We start from the raw sequence: 25625 nt of genomic DNA, 5'->3' as shown, positions 1-25625 counted from the left end.
TTCCTGTTCATGCATTCTCTACCTACCTGTATGTCTTCAAGGTTTTTTACCCAATTTGTCTTCAAACAGATTTACTGTTAATGTTTTAATATTCAGACTTTTATAGATAAATGAATGTAACTAGGAACCAAAATCAAAAGAGAAATAAACCCAAAGGCATCATAGTTTCCCTAGTATGAGTTCAATGAAATAGATAGATGATAGATAGATAGATAGATAGATAGATAAGCGATGTATATGTGATAATTAAGATAGTTATATTAATAATTTCTAAGTCATTGAAAAGAAATATTCCTGCTAATTTCTTTGAAAAAATAAATGCAGTTATCTTGTACTCTGAGTAATGAATTTAAAGACAACAATCCAAAATATATTAACCATTGTTACCCTCTAATTATCATGTTTTGAAATTTTGATTTACTTTTTTCACTTTAAATTTAAAAATCCTCAGCATTTTATCCTTCAATGTAGTTGGATACACAAAAATAAATACATCATTTTTATAATTTTCAAGCATGTATTGATATCATTTTATGCAAACCATATTCTTTATCCATCACTACATTTTTTCCAACTTCAAAAAAGAAATTTCGCATACATATGAATCCCATCTTCCCAAACTAGCTGTTCTTCTAATATGAAACATGATGAAGACTCAAAGTTCTGAAATAAAATAACCAACAAAACCTAATGTATTTAAATGCGAGTTGGGATGTTTAATTTCACAACATTTTAAACCTACATTCCAAATGGATCACAAACATCTTGGGATTACACTCTCCAGCTGAGAATCCTCTTTAGGGTGCTACTGATGTCTCTGTTCCTCAGGCTGTAGATGAAAGGATTCAGCAGAGGTATGACCACAGTGTACATCAAGGAGGCCATCATATTCTTGATTGGAGAATAGGACACATCTGAACCAAGGTACATCCCAAGGCCCGTTCCATAAAATAAGCAAACAGCTGAGAGATGAGAGCTGCAGGTAGAAAAGGCTTTGTGCCTCCCCTCGGATGATGGTATTTTTAGAACAGAGGAAACAATTTTATAGTAAGAGAAAAAGATCCCCAAGATGGGGAAAAAGCCATAGATGACACCAATATATGTGACCACAGTGTTCAATAAAGGATCAGAACATGAAAGATTGAGCAATTGAGAAGGGTCACAGAAGAAATTACCAATTTCTGTATGCTTGAAGCAGGTAGACAGTAAAATAATTGAATTTGCACCTGAGACTCCACAAGGCTAAGAAAGACAGATGCGCAAAGGAATAAGGCACAGCGGTGTGCACTCACAGTGAAGGCATAATGCAGGGGGTGGCAGATGGCCACGAAGCGATCATAGGCCATCACAGCCAGGAGCATGTCATCCATACAGCCAAAAAGGATAAACAAAGACATCTGTGTAAGGCAGCCCATGTAGGAGATGACTCTGTTGTGAGTTAAGCTGTCCACAATCATCTTAGGGACCGTGGTTGAGGTGAAGCAGATTTCATTAAAGGACAGGCTGGAGAGGAAGAAGTACATGGGGGTATGGAGGTGTGAGTCAAAGCTGACGGCCAAGATGAGGAGCAGGTTCCCAAGCATTGTGACCAGGTACATGGACAAGAACAGGCCAAAGAGGATCAACTGCAGGTCTGGGTCATCTGAGAAGCCCATGAGATGAAATTCTGAGACATATGTTAGATTGTACATTTTGATAATTCTTGAACACCTTTTCAGAATGAAAATTCACTAGAAAAGTGAAATCACACAAAATTCTGCATATGTTATGTATACAAATATCCCCAAAGAAATTATGCCTATATTAAGACCAAAACTTTCAGCAATCATTTCTATTGTGACAACCTTGACTGCATTACTGGGTGGGTTGTTTTGCAAAGTCGTCCATACAGTCTTACTTTACAGATGCTCTATAGCACAATGTTACAAGACCAAGACCAGTAGGCTTCAGAAATCTACGAGACCAGTAATTTCTTGAAAAAGAGTTGAAAGAATGTTAACTGACCATAACCCATCCCTCTTTAAAAAATATGACTCTACTGAAAGAAAATAAAATGCATTCAAATTCAACTATAAGTTATTTCAATCTCAGAAAATACAATGCTCTTTATTTTTAGGTGTTGGAAATATTACAAACACTAGAACTGCACTATCTGAAAATAAACTACAATGAATTTGGTCATAGTCAGAATACACTGTATTCAGCTAGTTACCTGACATAAATTTTCATCATTCTTAGATTTTCTGATTTTTGTGCTGCAGTGAAATAAGTGTTCACTCACTCTTTGTGTATGCATAGTTTAACATATATCTTCTTGTTGTCTGTAATGAATTTTCATCTGTGTTAATGAGGTTAAGATCGGTGCACATAGTTTTGGAACATTATGACCACAAATGCATCATTAACTGCACTGTACTTTCCAGAGAGTAAACAATAATGATGAAAAGCACATTTGATAATTTAATTTTTAAAAGGATTTTGCTATAATTCAATGCCAAGAAGATATTTGCTAGTTTAACATCTCTCTGTTCTGTTTACTGATTAAGTATTTGGCAGTGTCATGATAATGTGCTTTATTATTTTTGTTGACATAAACCCTGCTATGTGCAATGGTAAATATGAAAAATAAGAAAATCTGGCTGAATTCCATGTTTCTTAATTCTGACTCACATATTTTCATAGGAATTCTTCCAGATATAAGTCTTGTATTTCTCTTCTTTCAGATATATAAAGGAATCTTGGATTCATAGTTTTGTCAAACCATACTGTGATTAAATTGGCAAAAAAAAAAAACACACAAAGGAGAAAAGCAAATGAAATTGTTTAGGCATATTTGGAATCTTATCTGCAGTCATCAAGGTATATAAAACAGAGTAAACACATCTGCAAATAATGCAATTCCCCTCCTGGTATAACAGAAAAATTATTTAACTTAAAAGGTTGAAGTAAAAAAATGTTTTCAAAGTAATTCAGGTTTCATCACTCTTGCATATAATATATTCATCCAGGTAAATTTTAAAATCTCCACATCCTGCAGCCTCAGACCATGAAATTTAATCTGAAATCTACATTTCAGGTACTTGTGTTATTCTCTTACACTAGAGTTCAGAATAACTGTCTTAAATATATTTTAGTATTTAGAAATGTCCCATTAATATCTCTTCAGACACATACATGTTTAGATCTATTTGTCAGCATTTACATCAATTCCAATAATTTTTAGATCTGAAGAGTCACCTAAGAAATTCAGACTCTCGCTATCTTTCCAAGATTTAATTTTTTGCACTCCTGCCTTCATAGGCATCTATTCCTATCAATTTTATGGATACATTTTTTTCCTTTTAGTATTTCTGGGTTATCACTGACTTATGAACTCAGAGTAGTTTTTTAAAAGCCCACTTAAGAGTACCTAAAACACATCTAGCTTCTGTATGAAAAAATCATTGTACCTAAAAAACAGTACGTTAAATAAAGTGATTTTATCTCTCCTTTGGTTAATGCCACCATGATCAGAGAGGTAATAAGATATCATGTAACTTGTAAATTTATTGTTAACATAATGTTTTGAAACTTGTGCATTTCTCCTTGTCACTCACATGAAAATATGTATACAGTGTATTTGTGAATGATACGTCTCTGATTTCCAACAAATAATGCATGGAAAATATCTGCTTATTTTCTAAAAACAGTGAGTAAGTCAGTATAATTTACAACCTTTTATTCTTGAGATATTCCTTCAAAGTATCCATGAGGTTGGTCTGGTAATTTTCTTTGTATGACACCACACAGAAAGTTGCATCTTCATCATATGAGAACAACATTTGCATTTTGCTCCAGTGGTGGATCCTGTACCAAGAAATGAGACAGGGGAAATGAACATGTCAGTCCTGCATCATTGTTCTGCTAAAATAGTCAGAATGTTTGTTAGTCTCTCTTCCTATCTCTGCTCATAAGGCCAGAGGAATACAAGGACAATGAGTGTGATAATTAAACAGAGTTTGGAACTTTAATATTTATGAGCTTTTGTTTCATTACAGACTAATTACATGAATAGACAAGCTGAAAGTTTACTGATAAATAGAGTAAACTATATTCAAAAAATTAGAGACTTGAAAAATATGATGTTTTGTTATGCATCTCAAGCACAAGCGTACATTCACCTGCTCCTGTCTTTTTTACACGTTTGTAAACAAATGAGTATCTCTGTTATGTTTTTATATGTTTTATACAGATGGAATTAAATAGATTATAAGGCTAATATGTCAAATATACTTAGTGTAGAAATAATTAAACATACACCAACAGATTCTGTCAGATGCAGTAAAACGTTTGCTTATCACAACACAGAAAGATTTGAGCAGAGGTTCTGAGTCTAGATTGCTGGTGCAATACAGTTTCATATTTAACTCTAAAATTTTCTAAAGAGAAGTGAAATCCTGACCTGGCTTAACCTCATTTGAGGCTGTGTGGAATTAGTAGAAACAGGGGGAGGGTATGGAAGCTACAAGAATGCCCTTCAGTGGTGGCAGGAGTTAAACTGTGTAGGATGCCGGCTTTTCTGTGGTGATTGCAGCAGATACTGTCATGACTCTGCTCTTTGAGCTTTCAGAAGCCTCCAACATGAAAGGCCTGTGAACAACAGTTCCCTTCTGGAGTAATACAGAAGTCAAAGGATGTGAATGACAATCTGCCATTGGTTTTTCTTGTACAATTTGATGTCTGTTTAGAACATACCAATTTCCTTGCATCATTTTTCCACCTGAGCACCTACTGCAGGTTCCATTAAAATGTCAGGCTTTCCATTTTCTATAAGCAATGATAATGTGGGTACTTACAATTACAGGAAGATAAAGCACATGAAATGAAACAAATGACATGGAACAGATTGCTCAGAACCCAGAATACACCACGCTATCAAAACCAGTTCATGATGTTATCATTAACGTCACTACAACCATATCATCAAATTCATAAAACTTATAGAGTTAAGAAGCACTGCAGGAAGATATATTTTGTTTCTATGTGTGAAACAACAATGGAAAGTAAAAACTGGGTGTGGAAAAATCGAGTTTGAAATAATAATTCTGCTTTCCCTACTACAACTACCATCATAAATGTGCCATTCCTTATCACTGATATTTTTCATATTTATTTCTCTGTACCTGACTACCTAAACTGACATAGCTGGCTGGGGCTGTAGCTCAGTGGCACAGTGCTTGCATGGCAAGTGTGAGGTCCTGATTTCAATTCCTGGTACCAAAAAAATTTTTAAAAGGTGGAATAATTGTCCTTATGATGAAGAAAACATACTTTTCAGAATGCTTCCCATATCAATGAGATCCCTGTGTACTTACTGGTTCTGTGATAGGTCAAAGCCAAGGAAATCACATCCAAAGACCCTCCTGTCTGCTGCCCAGTGGAGTTTCAGACTCTGTCCTCAGAATTTAAATTAATACAAAGTATAGGAGCTTGCCAGTGCAGGCAACCAAGGAGCTTGTGACACAAGTGTAGAGCTCCTTGGACAGGAATCATCAAAGTGAAGACCTGGAGACCAGCCAATTATTGACTGCTCCATGACCTTAGAGACTGAATACCCAGAGCTCATAATTAGCCAAACTGGTCCATGCAATTCCCATCTCTAAAGACTTTCCAAAGAGAACGGAGGAAGGAGACAAAAAGCCAGTAAGTGTCCATGAGAGTTTGGGGGGTTTTCTTCTGATCAGATAAAGTTATCACATACTAATCACTTCTGCTACTTTATGTATAATATTTAAATGGCCATCTGCCTATATGTTATTCATGGGGTAAAACAACATAGCAAACAATGCACAATATTTACTGTATTATGTATATATTTTAATGACTACAATTACATTCACATTGTTTCAAAACATTTAAAACCAACTTGGAAGCTGTGCCCAGAGGCCTGTCCACACTTAGATAGCATCTCTGAGGCTCATGGGGGCTGTGAGTCTGCACCCCACAAACCACATACAGTCAAACAACAACCCTTGTTGAGGTTCTAAGAGACTGAGAAACTGAACCCAAAGGCCTTCCCAGACTCAGACAGCATCTCTGAGACCCATGCGGACTTGAAGCTGGTGCCCAGCAGCTCATTGTAAACAGAGAACCATCAGTGAGACTCTTGGGACCAGGAAGCACTGCCTACAGGTCTGTCTATACTTGAGATCCATCTCTGATGCCAATGGGGACTGAGAGTCTATGCCTAGCAACCCACCGTCATGCATAAACTCTCAGGACTGGGAGTCTGTGTCCACTGACTTGCAGCCATCTGAGAACACTTGAGGAGGCCTAATAGGACAGGGAGTCTGCACCCAGTGAACAGTTCACACCTGGGAACTGTATCTGAGGCTCACAGGCACTGAGAGGCTGTGCCCAGCAATCTACAGGCATCCAACACCACTCAGTGAAGACTTCCCAATGACCCAGGACCAACAGCAATCCTCAGTGAGGCCACCAGCCTGACAATCCAACAGAACAGGAAGCAACTAGGACTTAGTATCCAGCAAATTCAGAGGAACACAGGGAAATGCCAAAACTAAAGAACAAAACACAATATCAAATTTCCAGCCCACCTTGATCAAGTCCAGGAGACAAAGACATGGATGAACTTGGAAATTACACACTAGATATCTCTGAAATGATTGCAAGGGAAGCAAAGAAAAAATTCCAGGAAGCTGCACAGAAAATCAAATGAGAAATAATAACTCAGCTAAAAATAGAAATGATAAATGTAATTGATGATTTGGTAAATATACACAAAGAAGACATACATTTAAAAAATAGTGGAGCTTAGGAAAGTGAAGAAAAACCTGAATAAACAGTACAGGAAACAATTACAATACATGAAACAGATTCAAGGAGATATTCAGGAAATCACAAATTTCACTTAAAGCTGGGAAAACTGCATGAATGAAACTAAAGTTAGACTCTAAACCTTGAAAACATGATTGTGACTATTAATCATCAAAGGAAACAGCTCTTAAAAAGAACAAGGAATCAGGAAATTCACATTCAATAGCTGCAAGATGATGCAAAAATGTAACAATGTAAGACTAATAGGTGTCCAGTAAAATTGAGACAATGCAAATGATGTAAAAATACTATTTACAGACATAATAGCAGAAATTTCCTAAACGTGACACATGCAGACAATCAATGCATATAGGACTGCATTAGCCATAATCAAAATAAATCTGCATCTCAGCATTTAATAATCAATATCTCAGAAATTCAGCACAGGAACAGAATATTAAAATGTGCTAGAGAAAACAAATAGATCATATACAAAGGAAAGTCTATCAGAAACATGGCAGACTTCTCAACACAAACCTTCAAGTCAAGAAGAGAATTGAGTGAAATATTTCAAGTACTAAAAGAAAACAATTTCCTTTCCAAATTGTTAAACCCACAAAACCGCCACTCAAAGTCAATGGAGAAATACAATACTTCCATGAAAAAAAAAACAACTAAAAAACTTCATGACAACCCAACCAACCCTACAAAGAATACTGAAAGATGTTCTACAAAGAGATAAAAATGATCATAATTCCAAAGACAATAATAGAAATGAAAAGCAACCAACTACCAGGACAGGCAATTAAACAGAGGGATAAAAGTAGGGAACCAACAACAGAAAGATAACATGACAAAGATAAGCCAATACGTGTCAGCTAAAACCACTAATACAAATAGTCTTAATTCACCAATCAAAAGAAACAGACTGGCAGAGTGGTTTAAGAACAAAATCCAATACTATGCTGTATGCAAGAAACACATTTAACTCAAAAGGAAATTTATAAACTAAATTCAAAGAATGGAAAACAGTACTCCATAGAGTAGAAGCTGAAAAGCATTAGTAGCTATTCAGTTTGCAGATGATGTGAACTTCAACCCAAGAATAATAAAAAGATATAAAGAAGGTCACTACATACTTGTTAGGGAAAAGTTCAAAAGGAAGACAAAACAATCATAAATATTATGCACCAAGTATGGTAGAACACAACTCTGTAAGACAAATCTTAATAGACATGAAAAATCAAATAATCAATAGTATAAGCATAACAGAGGACATTAATACTCCATTGTAAAAAAGACACAGATAAACTACACAAAGAATCAGCAAAATAAAATAGAACTGGATCATACTTGTGAACAAATGGGCGTAGTAGTTGTGCATAGAGTATTATATGCAACAACTTAAGAATATACTTCTTCTTCTTAGCTTCACATGGAACATTCTCTAAAATACACCAAATACTAGTCCATAGAACATGCTTAAATAAATGCAAAAGAATCAAATTTATCCCATGCATATTGTTTGATCATAGTGTCATGAAATTGGAAATTAATGACAAAAGAAATATCAAAAAATCCATAAACCCATGGAAATTAAATAATACCCTCCTGAATAATCAATGGGTCACAGAAGAAATTAAACAATATCTACAATCAAATGAAAAGGCAAATACAAGTTGCTAGAACGTGTGGAATACAATGAAAGCAGTTCACAGAGAGATATTTTGCAGTGAATTCTCACATCAGGAAAACAGAATGAACACAGATAAACAACGTGATTCTACACCTCAAATATCTAGAAAAAGAAGAAATGAAGCCTAACAACCAAAGAAGGGAGTAAATAATAAAGATCAGAGCATAAATTAGTGCTGTTGAGACTAAGAAAACAATGCAAAGATTTAATGAATTGAAGAGCTGGTTCTTTGAAGGAATAAATAAAATTGATAAGCCCCTAGCCAACCTTACCAAAAAAGGGGGAAAACTCAAATCAATAAAATAAAGAATGAAAATGGTGGAATCACTACAGATCATTTGAAAATACAGAAAAGCATCAATACCTACTTTGATATACTTTACTATCATAGATTCAATAACAGTAGAAATGGACAGATTCCTAGAAACACTCTTAGAAACAAAGCTGAAACACTGTTCTTGATTTTTTTCAGGCATTTAGGAGTGGTACATTAATAGTACCTGTTATTATTGTCATGTTACTTGAAAGTAATTTTAAAATGTATAAATATATAGCGGTAGCCACTGGTGATTTACTCTTACTTTGTTTTGCATTCTTGTGTTGCTTGCATTGTTTTGTTCTCATCTGCTTTGCTCTGTTTTGTTTTTATTCTATTCTCCTTAAAATAAAGTAAAATAAAATAATAAAAAATAAATTAAACCCTGATTTGAAAATGTTTCATGAGAACATTACCTATTATTATTTAATTTAGTAAAAAGACTATTCACAGACATAATAGCAGAAATTTCTATTTTCTATTCAGGTGTGAAATTTGAGTTACTGACAGCTCTGCATGAGTATTTTAAATTTTGTGATGAAAATACTGTGAATGCTCCTGCTGCGTTTTGTCCAATGGAAAGGCATGCTATTGACAGACTGTGGTGTGTCCTTATGCAACTTACTCATCAAATCTGGCACCATGTGACTTCTAGTCAAAATGACCAGGAAAATTAAACACAATCAATTTAGGCAGTCATCACAGAACTACTAGAGACACGAAAGACTCAACGATGTCATAAATATGTTCAAGACAATGGCAAATTAATTTAAGGCACAATGTGCCTTTTAATTCAATACTCTTTATTAATTTCAATACTCACCTTAGCCATTTGACAATAGCTTGTATAAGGACAATATTATTGAATATATATATATATATATATATATATATATATATATAGTCCTATCAGATCACATTACTGAAAACTGAGAACATTTCATCTGACCAAACACTTTATTGAATGAAAGAAAGATGGATTTTCACCATTAATAATAATTCATACAAATTTTTTTATAAAAATCAGTAGATATCTCATAGTCACTGAAAAGCTGGATGATCTAAAAGGAAAGCAATGGGATTACCCCCCATGGCTCTGATTTTTTTTCCTATTTATGAAATCTCTTGAATGTTTTATTGTTTTTCCAAATACTGAGTTGCTAGAGTTTCTGAGGTAGATACAAGGACTGTTATGTCTGATCACTGACCCATCAAGTCATCGTTGGATGAAAGAATACATAGGCAAAAAAGTTTCCACTGTGAGGAATTCATCATTCAAGATTTATTTCTATGAGCAAAGAAAAAGTGTGGTGATATTTAACTGATATTTGAATTATTAATGCAATCTTCATGTCAAGTAGCATGTAGACACCAGGAAAACTGAAAAGACAAACTTGGGCATGCATCCCCAAATCCCCAGGATTTGCATACATGAAGACAAAAATGAAATGACCTGCTAAAGATGAGGACAATCATGATTTGGGATCACAAGTTAATAAAGTCAAATTATTTTTTTAAATTTTATTTAAAGAGAAAAAAATGAAAACAGAAAACAATTGTAGAAATAATATAGAATTTCAAAAAAACACTAAACAATCACTAGTTGATAGATTACATATCATCATCTTAGAAATAGTTGTTCAAGTTACAAAATTAAAGCATACAAAGTGGACATTCAAATAGTAAAATTGCAAACAGTTCTGTTCAATAATTCAACAAAAACTTAGTAATGTGGTTATCTATCTTACACACTTAAACATATATGCAGTTATATTCTGTAGTATACTTTGTTTTCCTCTCTATTTTTTAATAACAATTACACAATTTGGGTTTTATTACTCCTTCAGTTTTTATTACTTTTTTTGAAAAGAATAAAACCAAATGTGACAAAAAAAATAGAGTCAGTCAAATCAAAATGATGGACATAGTACATGATGTAAAAACAGAATACAAAGTAATCAACAGTGGTTACCATATTGCCTCTTGATATCTTCAAAAGAATTGCCCATATCATCAGGTATCATGAAATTAAACAAAACCAATATAGATGAAATATTGTAGACATTAAAAGACTTCAAAAGAAGTTAATAGTTAAAGCAGAATGGGTATCATTGGGTATCATAGTGAATCTTTTTGTCTTCAAAGTAGTTGCCTATACCCTCAGACTTGATATTAGCAAGCAAAACAGAATAGAGTAAAATCGGTCAATACAAGATGATGAGAGCAATACAGGGCTTCAAAATCAAGTTAATAGGAAATAAAAAATGGGTACAATAATATATCCTGCTAACTTTGGTTTAGCTACCCATACTATCATATCTAATGCAAAAAGAAAAACTGGAACACAATAAACACAAACTAAACAGAACCATGAAAACTGTATGGATTTCAAATCATGATAAAAGATAAACAATGGCCACTGCCTTCCCATTTTAGACAGTTGCTCCCCTTTCACTTTCTTTTTTTATTTTATTTGTTTAATTTTTAAAACTGATTTTATTTAAAGAAGACTAAACAAAATGGGTAGAAATAATACATACTTTCAAAGAAAAAATAAACAGTAATAAATCACTAGTTGATGTTTACATATTGTCCTCTTACAAATAATTGTTCAAGATACAAAAGTGGAACATGTTAGTTGGAATTCAAATAGTGAGACTGCAAAGAGTTCTGTTCAACTATCTAATAAATCTTGGCATCATGGTTTTCAATCCTGTACATTTAAACATACATGCAGTTATCTATATCTTCATTTAGGTTGATATTAAACAAACCAAAGTCAGGTAGAATCACTCTGAACAAAGAATACTGGTATTGCTGGATTTCACATCATGACACTCCAGGGTCAGCCCTGGGTACTGTAGTGTCTCTTTTTCTTCAAAGTATTTGTTCATTTCATCATGTGTCATAAGATCAGTTCTCGTAAACTGTTTATAGGTTCTCTGCATGCATTAGTCTTTTTTTTTTTATTTAAGAGGAAAAAGAGAAAAACACAAAACAAACCAAAGCGGCGTAAGGGTACACGCAATACAGAACTACAAAACAAAACAAAACAAAACAAAACAAAACAAAACAAAACAAAACAAAAAACCATAACAGTAAGAAATTACCTGCTAGTAGATTACACACTATTTTCTTGAAAATAGTTCCTCAAATCACAGTATCAAAGAACACAAGGTGGACATTCAAACAGGGAGACTGCAAACAGCTGTGTTCACTGTTCCAAAAACATTGATAAAGTCAGCTATTTAACACCCCCAAACACACTTGCTGTTACATCCGTTAGAGCTCTTTTTCTTTTTTTTTTCCCTCTCTTTTTTACAACAAAATTTACACATCTTGGATTTTATTACTCCTTAGTGCTTATTACTTTCTTTGGGGGGGGGGGAAGAATACAGTCAAATATGGCAAAACAAAGCTGTCAGTCAATACCAAGGATAGACATAGCACATGGTGTAGAACAGAGTACAAGTTTATCAACAATGGTTATCAACGTTGTCCCTTGTTTCCTTAAAAAGAATTGTCTATCTTATTAGATATTATAAAGTTGGACAAAACAGTAGAGAACAAGACCAATAAAACTTAGGCATTGTAAACATTACAGGACTTCCAAAGAAGACAATAGTCAAACCAGAATGGGTATCTTAGTGAATCTTATTGTCTTCAAAGTAGTTGCCTATGTCTTCAAACTTGATAGTATCATATAGAATGGAACAGAGTCTAATCAGTCAAAACAAGATCGTGGGAGTACTACAGGACTTCAAAACAAGTTAATAGGAAATCGAAAAGAGTTACTATTTATATATCCTAATTTTTTTTGAATTTTTTCTTTAATTAAGACAAACATAAGAAATGACTAAATAATTTTTTTTGAAACAATAAGGGGGAGATTGAGATAAAACAGGACATAACAATATAACAATAGAGGTCACAGCATGACTGTTTCAATAACCTAGTACTTCACCACCTTATAACCTGACTTAATAGTAGTTACCATAGTGTCTTTTTCCTTGAAATATTTGGGTAAAACTTCATATACTCTAGCTTCAAATATTTTCATATCAAGAAGCCCAGAATAAAGCCTTTCTAATTAATGAGTGAAAACTTTATAAGGCTTCAAGGCCACATAATGGGGAATCATGATTACCACATATTTTTATATGTTTGAATCATTACTTACATTAGGGAAACTATTCGGTATTCACACATGCGAGATTGATTTATTTCACTTATGAGTATGGTCTCAAGCTGTGCCCATTTATTGATAAATATCTCAATGTGATCCTTCTTTATAGCTGAATAATACTCCATTGTATAGAAATACCACAACTTTTTTATCCATTCCTCAGTTGATGGGCACTTGGGTTGTTTCCAAGATCTGGCGATTACAAATTGTGCTGCTATAAACATAGGTTCACATATATCCCTGTGGTATGATGCTTTCAGTTCTTCTGGGAATATGCCTAGAAGTGGAATAGCTGGAATAAATGGGATTTCCAGTCCCAACTTTTTGAGAAATCTCCAGACAGATCTCCACAAAGGCTGTACCAGTCTACACTCCCACCAGCAGTGCAGGAGAGTTCCTTTTTCCCCACAGCCTCTCCAGCATTTGTTGTCGGTTTTCTTGATCCTGGCCATTCTTTCAGGAGTGAGATGGTATCTCAGTGTGGTTTTAATTATGCATTAGTCTTAATATGTGTTTCTATCCTTTCTATATTAGAGAGAGAAACAAAACAAAGCAGCACAGGAAAAAAAACATATTCCTATAGACACATAAAATGAAAGACATAGTAAACCACTGTACAGTAGTTCTACCGTGATTCCTGTGCTGTGTCTTGTTATCTTTGATAGAATTGGCTATATCACCAGATATAATATAATTGGATATATAAGTACATAACAGTGTTAGTAGAACCACAACTTTGTAGATTGAGTAAAACTACAAACCTGGTAGTAAACAAACCAGAATGGGTATCAGAGTGAATCTTGTCATTTTCAGTGTACCTGCCTATACTCTCCGACTTGATGCTATCAATCATAGCAGTTTTTAATAAAATCTGTTGAAAATAGATAGTAATCAAACAAACCAGATTTAACTAGGAGCAGTCATGATAAAACAGTGTAAGTTATACAGGGCTCCAGATTAAGTTAATAGGAAGTTAAAGTTAACAGTTGTGCTATATCCTGATACTTTGGGGATAGCTGTCTGTGCCCTCAGATCTAGTGCTTGTAGACAAAGTGGGACAGAATAAGTTCTATCTAAGCAGAGTGGTGTGAGTAATATGGGCTTAATTTCTGATACACTATTAACAACATCTTCTGCTGTCTTTTTAAAAACCATTCCTCTCCTTTCACTCCCCCAGGGTGTACTGTGCATTTTTGGATCTCACCAACATCCTCTATTTTAAATTCCGGGGGGGGGGGCAACCTGCTATTTACCTAAGTGGTTCCAAATGTTCTCTCTCCTAAACTTATCTCTGGTTGCATTCCTTTACCTATTAAAGCCTGCCTTTTCAAACTATCCACAAATACTGGTCTAGTTACCCCTATTACTCCCTTGTTCCCTGTCACATAGAGCATTGTTTACTCATATTTGATATTTGGTCCATATATCATTTTTACGTTAATTATATACCCTATAAAGAGCATCTCGGTGGACCCTACCTACTAATCTACTCTGCCTGTGATTTTCTCTTTATTCTTCTTTTTTTAATTTAGTGTATCAAGGCCAACTATCTTAGAGATTATAGACAACTTTCTCTGCCTCATTTCTGTAATGCTTTCTTTCTGTCATTAGTTGTCTGTCTTCTTCATTTTTCTTTCTGCTCCATTCATTGAGGACTCTCTGCCACTGTTCCTGGAAATCCGGTACTTTTCTCTCTCTCTAGAATGCCCTGTAGTAGTCTTTGTAGAATTGAATTTGTGGTTGTGAATTCCCTCAGGTCCTCTTTGTCTTGGAAGCATCTTGTTCCTCCATTAATTTCTAGAGACAATATTTCAGGGTAAATAAATCTGGTTTGGAGGTTATTTTCTCTCAGGGCTTGAAATACTTTGTTCCAATATCTTCTTGATTTGATTATTTTTGTTAAAAAGTCTGCTGTAAGCATGATGGGCTTTCCCTTATAAGTAATCTGTTTCTTGTCTCTGACAGCTTGTAATATTCTATTCTTATATTGGATTTTGGGGATCATGATTATTATATGCCTGGGTGTACCTCTGTTTTGGTTGTAGGTAAATGGAGTTCTATATGTCTCATACATCTGAATATCTTTTCCTTTTCCTATGTTTGGGAAGTTTTCCTTAATTATTTCTGTGAATAGACCTTGTAGTTCCTTTGTTTGTACCACTGCTTCTTCAGTCACATTCTTTATTCTTAAGTTATAGATCCTCTTGTCATCTTCTAGCCTTTGTATTTTTACTGCTTGTGTCATTGTTGTTTTTACGAAATTCTTCCTTTCATGCTCCCACATTGCAAACCTTTCCTTAAGTTTAGATAATCTATTCGTTAGTATAATCTATAAACTAGTATAGTTTAGATAATCTATTTAGATAATCTATTCTATATAGAACTCCATTTACCTTTCAAGCAGTTTTGCCAGCTTTCAATGGAGTTTTTGATTTCCTGGTAATCTCCTTAAACCTGTTTCATGTATTCTACATTTTCTCTATTTTCTCCATCAAACAATTCCCCCCCCTTTTTGTTCTTCCATTCTTCCATCAGTTTTTTTTTCTTGGGAGGTGCTTAACATTTCTTTTACTATTCTACTTATATCTTGCTTTACTTGGTTAAATACTTCACTATGAGGTCCCAAAGATATCATTTTATGTCTATTGGTGCCTTGTCTGATACTGCATATTTCCTGTCCTCATTCTCCTTTGCATTTAACTTTCCTAGATCAATGTTCTCAGGATTGGAGACTGAGGACAATTTCGTGTTGCTCCCTCTTCCCATACTTTTTGTTCTTTCCATACAAGTGTATAAAAGAGGCCCAGTTTGTTTCTTTGTTGGTTACAGATCTTCTGAACCCTGTATGCTGGAAACTCCCCTCCAGGTCAGTCAACCTTCTGAGGTCTTCAATGTGTTAGTGTGCACTGTGAGGTGTGGGGAATTGGTTTGGGATAGCTTATATGGTTTCAGGTAGGGGCATGGCCCATGCCAAGCTATGAGGGGATTGATTCTGGTGTCACAAAATGATACCATGTGTCTCTAATCAGATATAAAATTTCACACTCAGACTCAGTCCTTTGAACCTAACAATCTGGTTTATTACACAAAAAATGCCTTTACATTTCTAATGTTCTGTATATGAATTATAAGGTCACAGTTATAACTAGTTTTTCTTCTTCCTGACCTAGCTTTGGTACTTCATACGCTTCTAGAAATCTATTTCTTCTGTGTTATCTATCCTTTGAGAGTAGAGGTTTTTGATATAGGTGTTGATGATCTTCTTTATTTCTATTGGGTCTGTAGTGATTTCACCTTTTTCATTCCTTATTGCATGAATTTGAGCTTTTTCTCCCCTTCTTTAAATAAGGTTGGCTAGGGGCTTATCGATTTTATTTAGTCTTTCAAAGAACCAACTCTTTAATTCATTTATTCTTTGGATTGTTTTCTTAGTCTCTATTGCATTGATTTCTGCTCTGATTGTTATAATTTTGTCTCATTTTTTTGCTTGGGGCTTGACTTGCTCTTCTTTTTCTAGCTGTTTGAGGTGTAGCATCAAGTTATTTATTTGTATTTGTTCTGTTTTCCTGATGTGGGAACTCAGTGCAATGAATTCCCCTCTGAGTACAGCTTTCATTGCACCCCACAGATTCTGGTAAGTTGTATTTGTGTTTTCATTTGTTTGTATGTATTGTTTAATTTCCTCTTTAATTTCCTCTGTGACCCACTGATTCCTCAAGAGTGTGTTATTCAGTTTCCATGTGTTTATGGGATTTTTGCACTATCTTTTATCATTAATTACTAATTTCATAGCGCTATGATCTGATAACATGCAGGGGATGCTTTCAACTCTTTTGCATTTCTGTAAATATGTTCTATGAGTTTATATATGGTCTATTTTAGAGAATTACCCATGTACTGCTTAGAAAAATGTGTATTCTGTTGTTGTTGTTGGGTGGAATACTCTGTATATGTCTATCAATTGCATTTGTTCACAGGTGTGATTTAGTTCTTTTATCTCTTTGCTGATTTTCTGTCCTGTTGATCTGTCCATTGGTGTCAATGGTGTGTTAAAATCTCCTGTTATAATTGTATTACTGCTAATTTGGTTTTTCATTTCTGATTTTACTTCTTTTATATAACTGGGTGCTTTGGAATTTGGTGCATATATATTTAATATAGTTATCTCTTCCTCTTGAAGTTTTCCTGTAACCAGTATGTAGTGACCTGCTTTGTCTCTTCTGATCATTATTGGTTTGAAGTTCACATTGTCTGCAAACAGAATAGCTGCCTCCACTTTTTTTGTGTTCCTGTTGCATGAAGTATTGTTTTCCATCCTTTGACTTTCAGTCTGTGAGTATCCTTTTGGGTTAGATGGGTTTCTTGTAGACAGCATATGGTTGGATTTTGTTTCTTGATCCATTCTGCCAGTCTACTTCTTTTAATTAGTGCATTGAGACCATTTATGTTAATGGTTATAAGTGTTATATATTGGTTTATTAGTGACATGTTATATTTCTGCTGTTGCATCTTTATCTTTCTGTTCTATTTAATTGTCTGCTTTGTTAAGTGGTTTTTTCTTAAGTGTATCTAGACTGTCTTTCAGTATTCTTTGCAGGATTGGCTTGGTGATCATGAATTTCTTAAGCTGTTCATTGTCTTGGAAGTATCTTATTTCTCCATCAATTTTGAAGGACAGTTTTGAGGGTACATCAGTCTAGGTTGGAAACCATTTTCCTTTAGGGTCTGAAATACTTCACTCCATGCTCTTCTTGCCTTTATTGTTTGTGTTGAGAAGTCTGCTGTGATTCTGATAGGTTTTCCTTTATATGTGATCTGTCTTTTATCTCTGACAGCTTTTAATATTCTATTCTTTTGTTCAATTTCTGGAATGGTGATTATTATATGTCTGGGTGTAGTTTTATTTTGTTTAGGGCTATTTGGAGTTCTATATGCCTCATTGGTCCTGATATCAGTTTCCAATTTCATGTTTGGGAAGTTTTCAGCTATTACTTCTCTAAATATCCTCTTGATATCCTTTGCATTGTCTCCTTCTTTTTCATTTATCCCTATCAACCTGATATTGTTTTTCTTTGCGTCATCTTGCAGGTGTTGTATTGTTATTTCTTGATTTCTTGTTATTTTTAAAAGATCTTTCCTTTCCTGTTCACTGGCTGCAATCTTGTCTTCAAGGTCCAAAATTCTACCTTCGCATTCATTCAGGTGGTTTTTACAACTTTCAATGCTTTTGATTTCCTGTATATCTCTTTGCATCTGTTTTATATATTCTGTTTGTTTCTTATAGTGTTCATCCAGAGATTATATCCTTTTGTTTAGTTCCTCCAATTTTTTAGCTGTGTTTTCTTTAGATATGTTCAGCATCTCCTTCATTTCTTTTATTATTTCTTCTTTTACCTGATATATTATTTCTAGTTTGAATTCCTTCAAAGCTTCCCAGAGCTGCTTCTTTATTTCTGTTACTATTGTTTCAGGTATTTCAGGTATATGGCATGTATTTTATTCTATGTACATGGCTCCTAGGCTTTCTTGGAGGGATGGGTTGGGTGTTTGAGATTGCATTTTGGTCTTTCATTTTGTCATTTTCCTATATTAGTGTGTTTCAAGTGTTGTTTCAGAGTTTCCCCTGGTTGTGTTGTAAATTGACTCTTATGTCCTGTGCTCTTGGGACTCCTCTTGCAGTAGCTCCCTCCTTGGGCAGCGGAGCCCCTGGATTAAAAGAGACTTGCCAGGCTCCTCTCAGGTAAACCTAAATCTTCCTCAATTTGCATAGTTTCAGGGTTGGACTGGAGTTGCCTCGGCTCAGCTGGATGTGCACCTTCTGGTCCCCAGCGGTGGCGGTATGGGACCTGGTTGGGATAGGTGGCAGCAGGGCCAGCCTCCGCTCAACTGGATGCACACCTTCCAGTCCCCAGTAGTCATAGTATGGGCTCCGGGTGGGTGAGGTGGCAGCAGGGCTGGCCTCTGCTTGGCTGGACACTCACCTTCTGGTCCCCAGTGGTGGTAGTTGGGACGTGGGTGGGAGAGGCGGCAGCAGGGCCGGCCTCTGCTCAGCTAGATGCACATTTCAGAGATTTCTAGTGTGTGATTTCCAAGTTCATCCATGTCTTTGTCTCCTGGATTTGATCTACATGGGCTGGGATTTGAGATTGTGTTTTGATCTTTGGTTTTGGCATTTTTCTGTGTTCCTCTGAATTGGCTGGATACTGAGTCCTAGTTGCTTCCTGTTCTGCTGGATTGTCAGGCTATGGGTCTCACTGAGGGTTGCTATTGGTTCTGGGTCATTGGGAAGTCTTCTCTGAGGATTCTTGGATGACTGTGGACAGCTGGGCAGAGCTTCTCAGTGCCTGTGAGCTTTAGAGGGAGTTCCAAGGTATGGATTGTTCATTGGGTGCAGACATGCTCAACTAGTAGGCCTCACTAAGGGTTCTCAGATGACTGCAAGTCAGGGGACAGAGACTCTCCATCCTGAGAGTTTCGAGATGACTGTGGGTTGCTGGTCATAGACTCTCAGTCCCCATGGGCCTACTAGATGGTTCTAAGTTATGGACAGAGCTTCCTTGTCCCAAGAGTCTCGCTGATAGTTCTCCATTCACTATGGGCTGCTGGGCATAGACTTCCAGTAGGCATGGGCCTCAGAGATGCTCTCTGCATCTGGGAAAGGCTCTGAGTTCAGCTTCCTTGTCCCTTAAAACCTCACCAAGTATTGCTGTTTGACTGTGTATGGGTTGATGGGTACAGACTCCTGGTCCCCTGGGGCTTCAGAGATGGTGTTTGGGTGTGGGCAGGTCACTTGGCACAGATTTCCAATCCCCATGAGTGTTTCTGAGAGCTCATAGATTACTGCAGCAACCTGGGCACAGACTCTTACTCCCCATGAACCTCAGAGATGCTGTCTGTGTGTGGGCAGGTCTCTGCACCTAGCTTACAAGTCCCCAAGATCCTCACTGAGGATTTCTTGATGACTGTTGGTTGCTGGTCCCTGTGGGACTCAGAGATGCTGTCTAAGTCTGCGCAGGGCTCTGGGTACAGCTTCCCAGTTGATGTTAAATATTTTGAAACAATGTGAATGTAATGGAAGTCATGAATACGCATACATAATATGGTTAATATTGTGCATTGCTCGCTATCTGTGTTTACCCCATGAATGACATATAGGCACATGGCTGTTTAAAAATTATACTTAAAGTAACAGAAGTGATTAGTATGTGCTAACTTCACCTGATTAGAAGAAAAACCCCAAAACTCTCATGGACACATTGATTTTTTCTCTCCTTCCTCTATTCTCTTTGAAAATTCCTTAGAGATGGGGATGGCATGGACCAATTTGGCTAATTGTGAGATCTGGGTATTGCGTCTCTAAGGTCATGGAGTAGTCAATAATTGGCTGGTCTCCAGGTCTTTACTATGATGATTACTATCCAGGGAGCTCCACACTTGTGTCACAACCTCCTTGGTTGTCTGCATTGGGAAGCTCCTGTCTGACTTTGTATTATTTTAAATTCTGAGGACTGAGTCTGAAAATTCACTGGCCAACAGACAAAGAAGTGTCATTGGATATGATTTCCTTGGCTGTGACCTAGCACAGAAACAGCATCAACCAGTAAGTACACAGGGATCTTAGTGATATGGGAAGGATTCTGAAAATGTTGTTTTCTTCATCATAAGGACAATTATTCCAGATTTAATTTTTTTTTTTGGTACCAGGAATTGAACTCAGGACCTCACACTTTTCAGGCAGGCACTGTGTCACTGAGCTATACCCCTAGCCAACTATGTCAGTTTAGGTAGTCAGGTACAGAGGAATAAATGTGAAAAATATAAGTTGTAAGGAATGGAACTTTTATGATGGTAGTTGTAGGGAAAGCAGAATTATTATTTCAAACTTGATTTCTACACATCCTGTTTTTAATTTCCATTGTTGTTTCACACATAGCAACAGAAAATGTATCTTTCTGTAATGCTTCTTAACTCTATATGTTTTATGAAGGTAATCATATGGTTGTAGTTATGTTAATGATAACATCATGAACTGATTTTGAGAGCGTGGTGTATTCCAGGGTCTGAGCAATCTGTTCTATGTAGTTTGTTTCATTTCATGTGCTTTATCTTCCTGTAATTATAATTACTCACATTATCATTGCTTATAGAAAATGGAAACCTCTCATTTTAATGGAACCTTTAGTAGGTTCTAAGGTGGAAAAATGATGCACAGGAATTGGACTGTCCTAAACAGATATGGAATTATACAAGAAAAGTCACTGGCAGATTGTCATTCACATCCATTGATTTCTGTGTCACTCCAGACAGGTACTGTTGTTCACCATGTCTTTCTTTTTGGAGGCTTTTGAAAGCTCAAAGAGCAGAGTCATGACCGGCATCTGCTGCAGCCACCACAGAAAAGCCATCATTCTATGCATCTTATTCTCTCCTGCCACCACTGAAGGACATTCTTGTAGCTTCCTATATTCTCCCCATTTCTACTAATTCCTCACAGCCTCGAATGAGGTTAAGGCATGTCAGGATTTCACTTCTCTTTAGAAAATTTGAGAGTCAAATATGAAACTATATTGCACCAGCGATTTAGACTCAGAACCTCTGCTCAAATCTTTCTGTGTTGTGATAAGCAAACATTGTACTGTATTTTACTGAGTCTGTTGGTGTATTTTTTAATTTTTTCTGCACTAAGTATTTTTGACATATAAGCCTTATTGGCCATTTAATTCCATCTGTATAAGACATATAAAAACATAACAGAGGTACTCATTTGTTTGCAAAGGTGAAGAGACAGGAGCAGGTGTATGTATGCTTGTGCTTGAGATGCATGACAAAACATCATATTTTTCAAGTCTGTAATTTTTGGATATAGTTTATTTTATTTATCAGTAAACTTCCAGCTTGTTATTCATGTAATTAGTTTGTAATGAAACAAAAGCTCATAAATAGTGAAGTTCCAAACTTTGTTTAGTTACCACATGTGGAGATACTGTTATTGTCCTTGTTATCCTCTGGCCTTATGGGTGGAGAAAGAAGAGAGACTGACAAACATTCTGAATATTTTAGCAGAGCAGTGATGCAAGACTAACATGTTTATTTCCCCAGGCTCATTTGTGAGGTACCGGATCCACCACTGGAGCAAAATGCAAATGTTATTCTAATCTGATGAGGATGCAACTTTCTGTGTGTTGTCATATAGAGAAAAATACTAGACCAACCTCAGGGATACTTTGAAGGAATAGCTGAAGAACAAAAGGTTGTAAATTATACCATCTCACTCACTGTTTTTAGCAAATAATCTGAAATTTTACATGCTTTACATGTTGGAAATCAGAGAAGTATCACCCACAAATGCACTGTATACAAATTTTCCTGTGACTGGCAAGGAGAAAGGCATAAAAAGTTTCAAAACATTATGTTAATAATAAATTTACAATTAAATGATATTACCTCTCTGATCATGGTGGCAATAGCTGAAGGAGAGATAAAATCACTTTATGTAATCTACTCTATTTTAGGCACAATGATTTTTTTCCTGCACAAGCTAGACGAGTTTTAGATACTCTTTAGGTGGGTTTTAAAAAAAACTACTCTGGGTTCTTAAATCAGTGACAACCCAGAAATACTGAAAGGAAAAATTATCTAGATGCCTATGAGGACAGGAGTGCCAGAAAATGAAATCCTGGAAAGATAGCAAGAATCCAAATTTCTTAGGTGACTGTTCGGATCTAAAAAACATTGGAGCTGATGTAAATGCTAACAAATAGATATAAACGCGAGGGGCTGGGGATTTAGCTCAGCGGCATAAGCGCCTGCCTTGCAAGCAGGCAGTCGTGAGTTCGATCCCTGGTGCCGATAAAAACGAAAAAGACCAAAAAAAAAAAAAAAAAGATATAAATGCAAATGTATCTGTAGAGATATTAATGGAATATTTCTAAATACTAAAATATATTTAAGACAGTGATTCTCAACTCTAGTGTAAGAGAATAACACAAGTACCTGAAATGTAGATTTCAGATTAAATTTCATGGCCTGAGGCTGCAGTATGTGGATATTTTAAAATTTATCTGGATGAATATATTAGATGCATGATTGATGAAACCTGAATTATTTTGAATTTTTTTTTTACTTCAACCATATAAAGTAAATACTTTTTCTGTTATTCCAGAAGGGGGATTACATTATTTACAGATGTGCTTACCCTGTTTTATATGCCTTGATGATTGCAGATGAGTTTCCAAATATGCTTACGTTGTTTCATGTACTTTTATCTTTTGTGTTTTTCCCATTTTAATCACAGTACAGTTTGACAAAAATATGAATACAAGATTCCTTCATATATCTGAAAGAAGAGAAATGAAAGACTTATATCCGGAAGGATTCCTGGGAAAATCTGTCAGCCAGAATTAAGAAACATGATATTCTGCCAGGTTTTCTTTATTTTTCATGTCTCCCATTGCACATAGCAGGGTTTATATCCGCAAAAACTAGTAAGGCACATTACCACAACACTATTGAATACTGAATCAGTAAACAGAACAGAGAGATTTGAAATTAGCAAATATCTTCTTGGCATTGAATTATAGCCAAATCTCTTTAAAAAAGAATTCATCAAATGTGATTTTCATCATTATTGTTTAATCTCTGGAGAGTACAGTGTGGATAATGCTGCATTTGTGGTCATCACGACCTAAAATTATGCGCACCTCTTTTCACCTCATTAATACAGATGAAATTTCATTAGAGACAACAAGAAGAGATATATGTTAAATAAACTATGCATACACAAAGAGTGATTGAGCACTTATCTCACTGAAGCACAGAAATCAGAAAATCTAAGAAGGATGAAAATTTATGGCAAGTAACTAGCTGAATACAGTGTATTCTGACTCTGACCAAATTTACTAATTAACTTATAGATATTGCAGTACTCGTGTTTGCAATATTTCCAACACCTGAAGATAAGAGACATTGTATTTTCTGAGATTAAAGTAACATACAGTTGAATGCATTTTATTTTCTTTCAATAGAAAAATATTTTTAAAGAGAGATGGGTTATGATGGGTTAACATTCTTTCAATTGTTTTTCAAGAAATTATTTGTCTCATAGATTTCTGAAGCCTACTGATCTTGGTCTCCTAACATTATGCTGTAGAGCATCTGTAAAGTAGGACTCTATGGAAGACTTTGGAAAACAAGCCACCCAGTAATGAAAGATGTTATGACAGTCAAGGTTGTTGCAATAGAAGCAATTTCTGAAGATTTCTGCCTTAATATAGGCATAATTTCATTGGGGATATTTGTATACATAATATATGCAGATTTTTGTGTGATTTCACTTTTCTAATGAATTTCCTTTCTGAACAATTGTTAAAGCATTATCAAAATGCACAATCTAACATATGTCTCAGAATTCCATCTCATGTGCTTCTCAGATGACCCAGAACTGCAGTTGGTCCACTTTGGCCTGTTCCTGTCCATGTACCTGGTCACCGTTCTGGGAAACTTGCTCCTCATCCTGGCCGTCAGCTCTGACCCCCACCTGCACACCCCCATGTACTTCTTTCTCTCCAGCCTGTCCTTGGTTGACATCTGCTTCACCTCCACCACGGTCCCTAAGATGATTTCGGGCATCCTAACTCACAGCAGAGTCATCTCCTATGTGGGCTGCCTGACACAGATGTCTCTGTTTATGCTTTTTGCCTGTATGGATGACATGCTCTTGACTGTGATGGCCTATGACCGCTTTGTGGCCATCTGCCACCCCCTGCATTATGCTGTAACTGTGAGCGCACACCGCTGTGCCTTATTACTTTTGGCATCTGTCTTTCTTAGCCTTGTGGAGTCCCAGCTGCATAATTCAATTGTTTCACTGTCTACCTGCTTCAAGCATATGGAAATTGCTAATTTCTTCTGTGACCCTTCTCAACTGCTCAACCTTTCATGTTCTGATCCTCTACTGAAAACCATAGTCACACATATTGGTGGTGTCATCTTTGGCTTTTTTCCCATCTTGGGGATCTTTTTCTCTTACTATAAAATTATTTCCTCTGTTCTAAAAATACCATCATCCGAGGGGAGGTACAAAGCCTTTTCTACCTGCAGCTCTCATCTCTCAGCTGTTTGCTTGTTTTATGGAACAGGCCTTGGGACATACCTTGGTTCAGATGTGTCCTATTCTTCCAGAAAGGGTATGGTGGCCTCCCTGATGTACACTGTGGTCACCCCTATGCTGAATCCCTTCATCTACAGCCTGAGGAACAGGGACATCACTTGCACTCTGAAGAGGTTTCTCAGCTGTAGAGTGTAATCCCAAGGTGTTTGTGATCCATTTGAAATGTAGATTTGAAAATTTTGTGAAATTATGCACCCCAACTCATATTTAAATACATTAATTTTTCTTGGTTATGTTATTTCAATTCTTTGAGTCTTTATTATGTTTCATATTAGAAGAACAACTAGTTGGAGAAGATAGAATCCATATGGATGCGAAGTTTCATTTTGGAAGTTGAAAAAATTTTAGAGATGGATAAAGAGAATTGCTTGTGCAAAAATGATACGAATGCATGCTTGAAAATTCTAAAAATGATGTATTTAGTTTTGTGTACCAAACTACA

At 35.7% G+C, this 25625-nt stretch overlaps 1 protein-coding gene and 1 pseudogene across 1 annotated transcript; one reads left to right on the top strand and one right to left on the bottom strand.

Annotated features, from left to right (window-relative positions):
• Positions 1 to 771: 771 nt before the first annotated feature.
• On the bottom strand, positions 772 to 1691 carry LOC100716585 (olfactory receptor 7E178-like; annotated as a pseudogene).
• A 16015-nt stretch (positions 1692 to 17706) lies between these two features.
• Positions 17707 to 25318, top strand: LOC100716307 (olfactory receptor 7E24-like). Its single transcript, XM_004999819.2, has 2 exons — positions 17707 to 17728; positions 24375 to 25318. Exon 2 carries the CDS (start codon positions 24395 to 24397, stop codon positions 25316 to 25318), a length of 924 nt encoding a protein of 307 aa, XP_004999876.1. The 5' UTR covers positions 17707 to 17728; positions 24375 to 24394.
• The last annotated feature ends 307 nt before the right edge of the window (positions 25319 to 25625 follow it).

The sequence above is a fragment of the Cavia porcellus genome, unplaced genomic scaffold (assembly GCF_034190915.1).
Source record: "Cavia porcellus strain 051 isolate PalLab524CR breed Dunkin Hartley unplaced genomic scaffold, mCavPor4.1 scaffold_17, whole genome shotgun sequence".
In the NCBI taxonomy this organism is placed as follows: domain Eukaryota; kingdom Metazoa; phylum Chordata; class Mammalia; order Rodentia; family Caviidae; genus Cavia; species Cavia porcellus.
Note: the sequence above shows the minus strand (reverse complement) of the source record. Positions and strands in the feature narration are given on the sequence as shown.

Bases quoted from the DNA above. Each gene is read 5' to 3' on its own strand.
- LOC100716307 (XM_004999819.2), top strand. From the start codon at position 24,395: ATGCACAATCTAACATATGTCTCAGAATTCCATCTCATGTGCTTCTCA.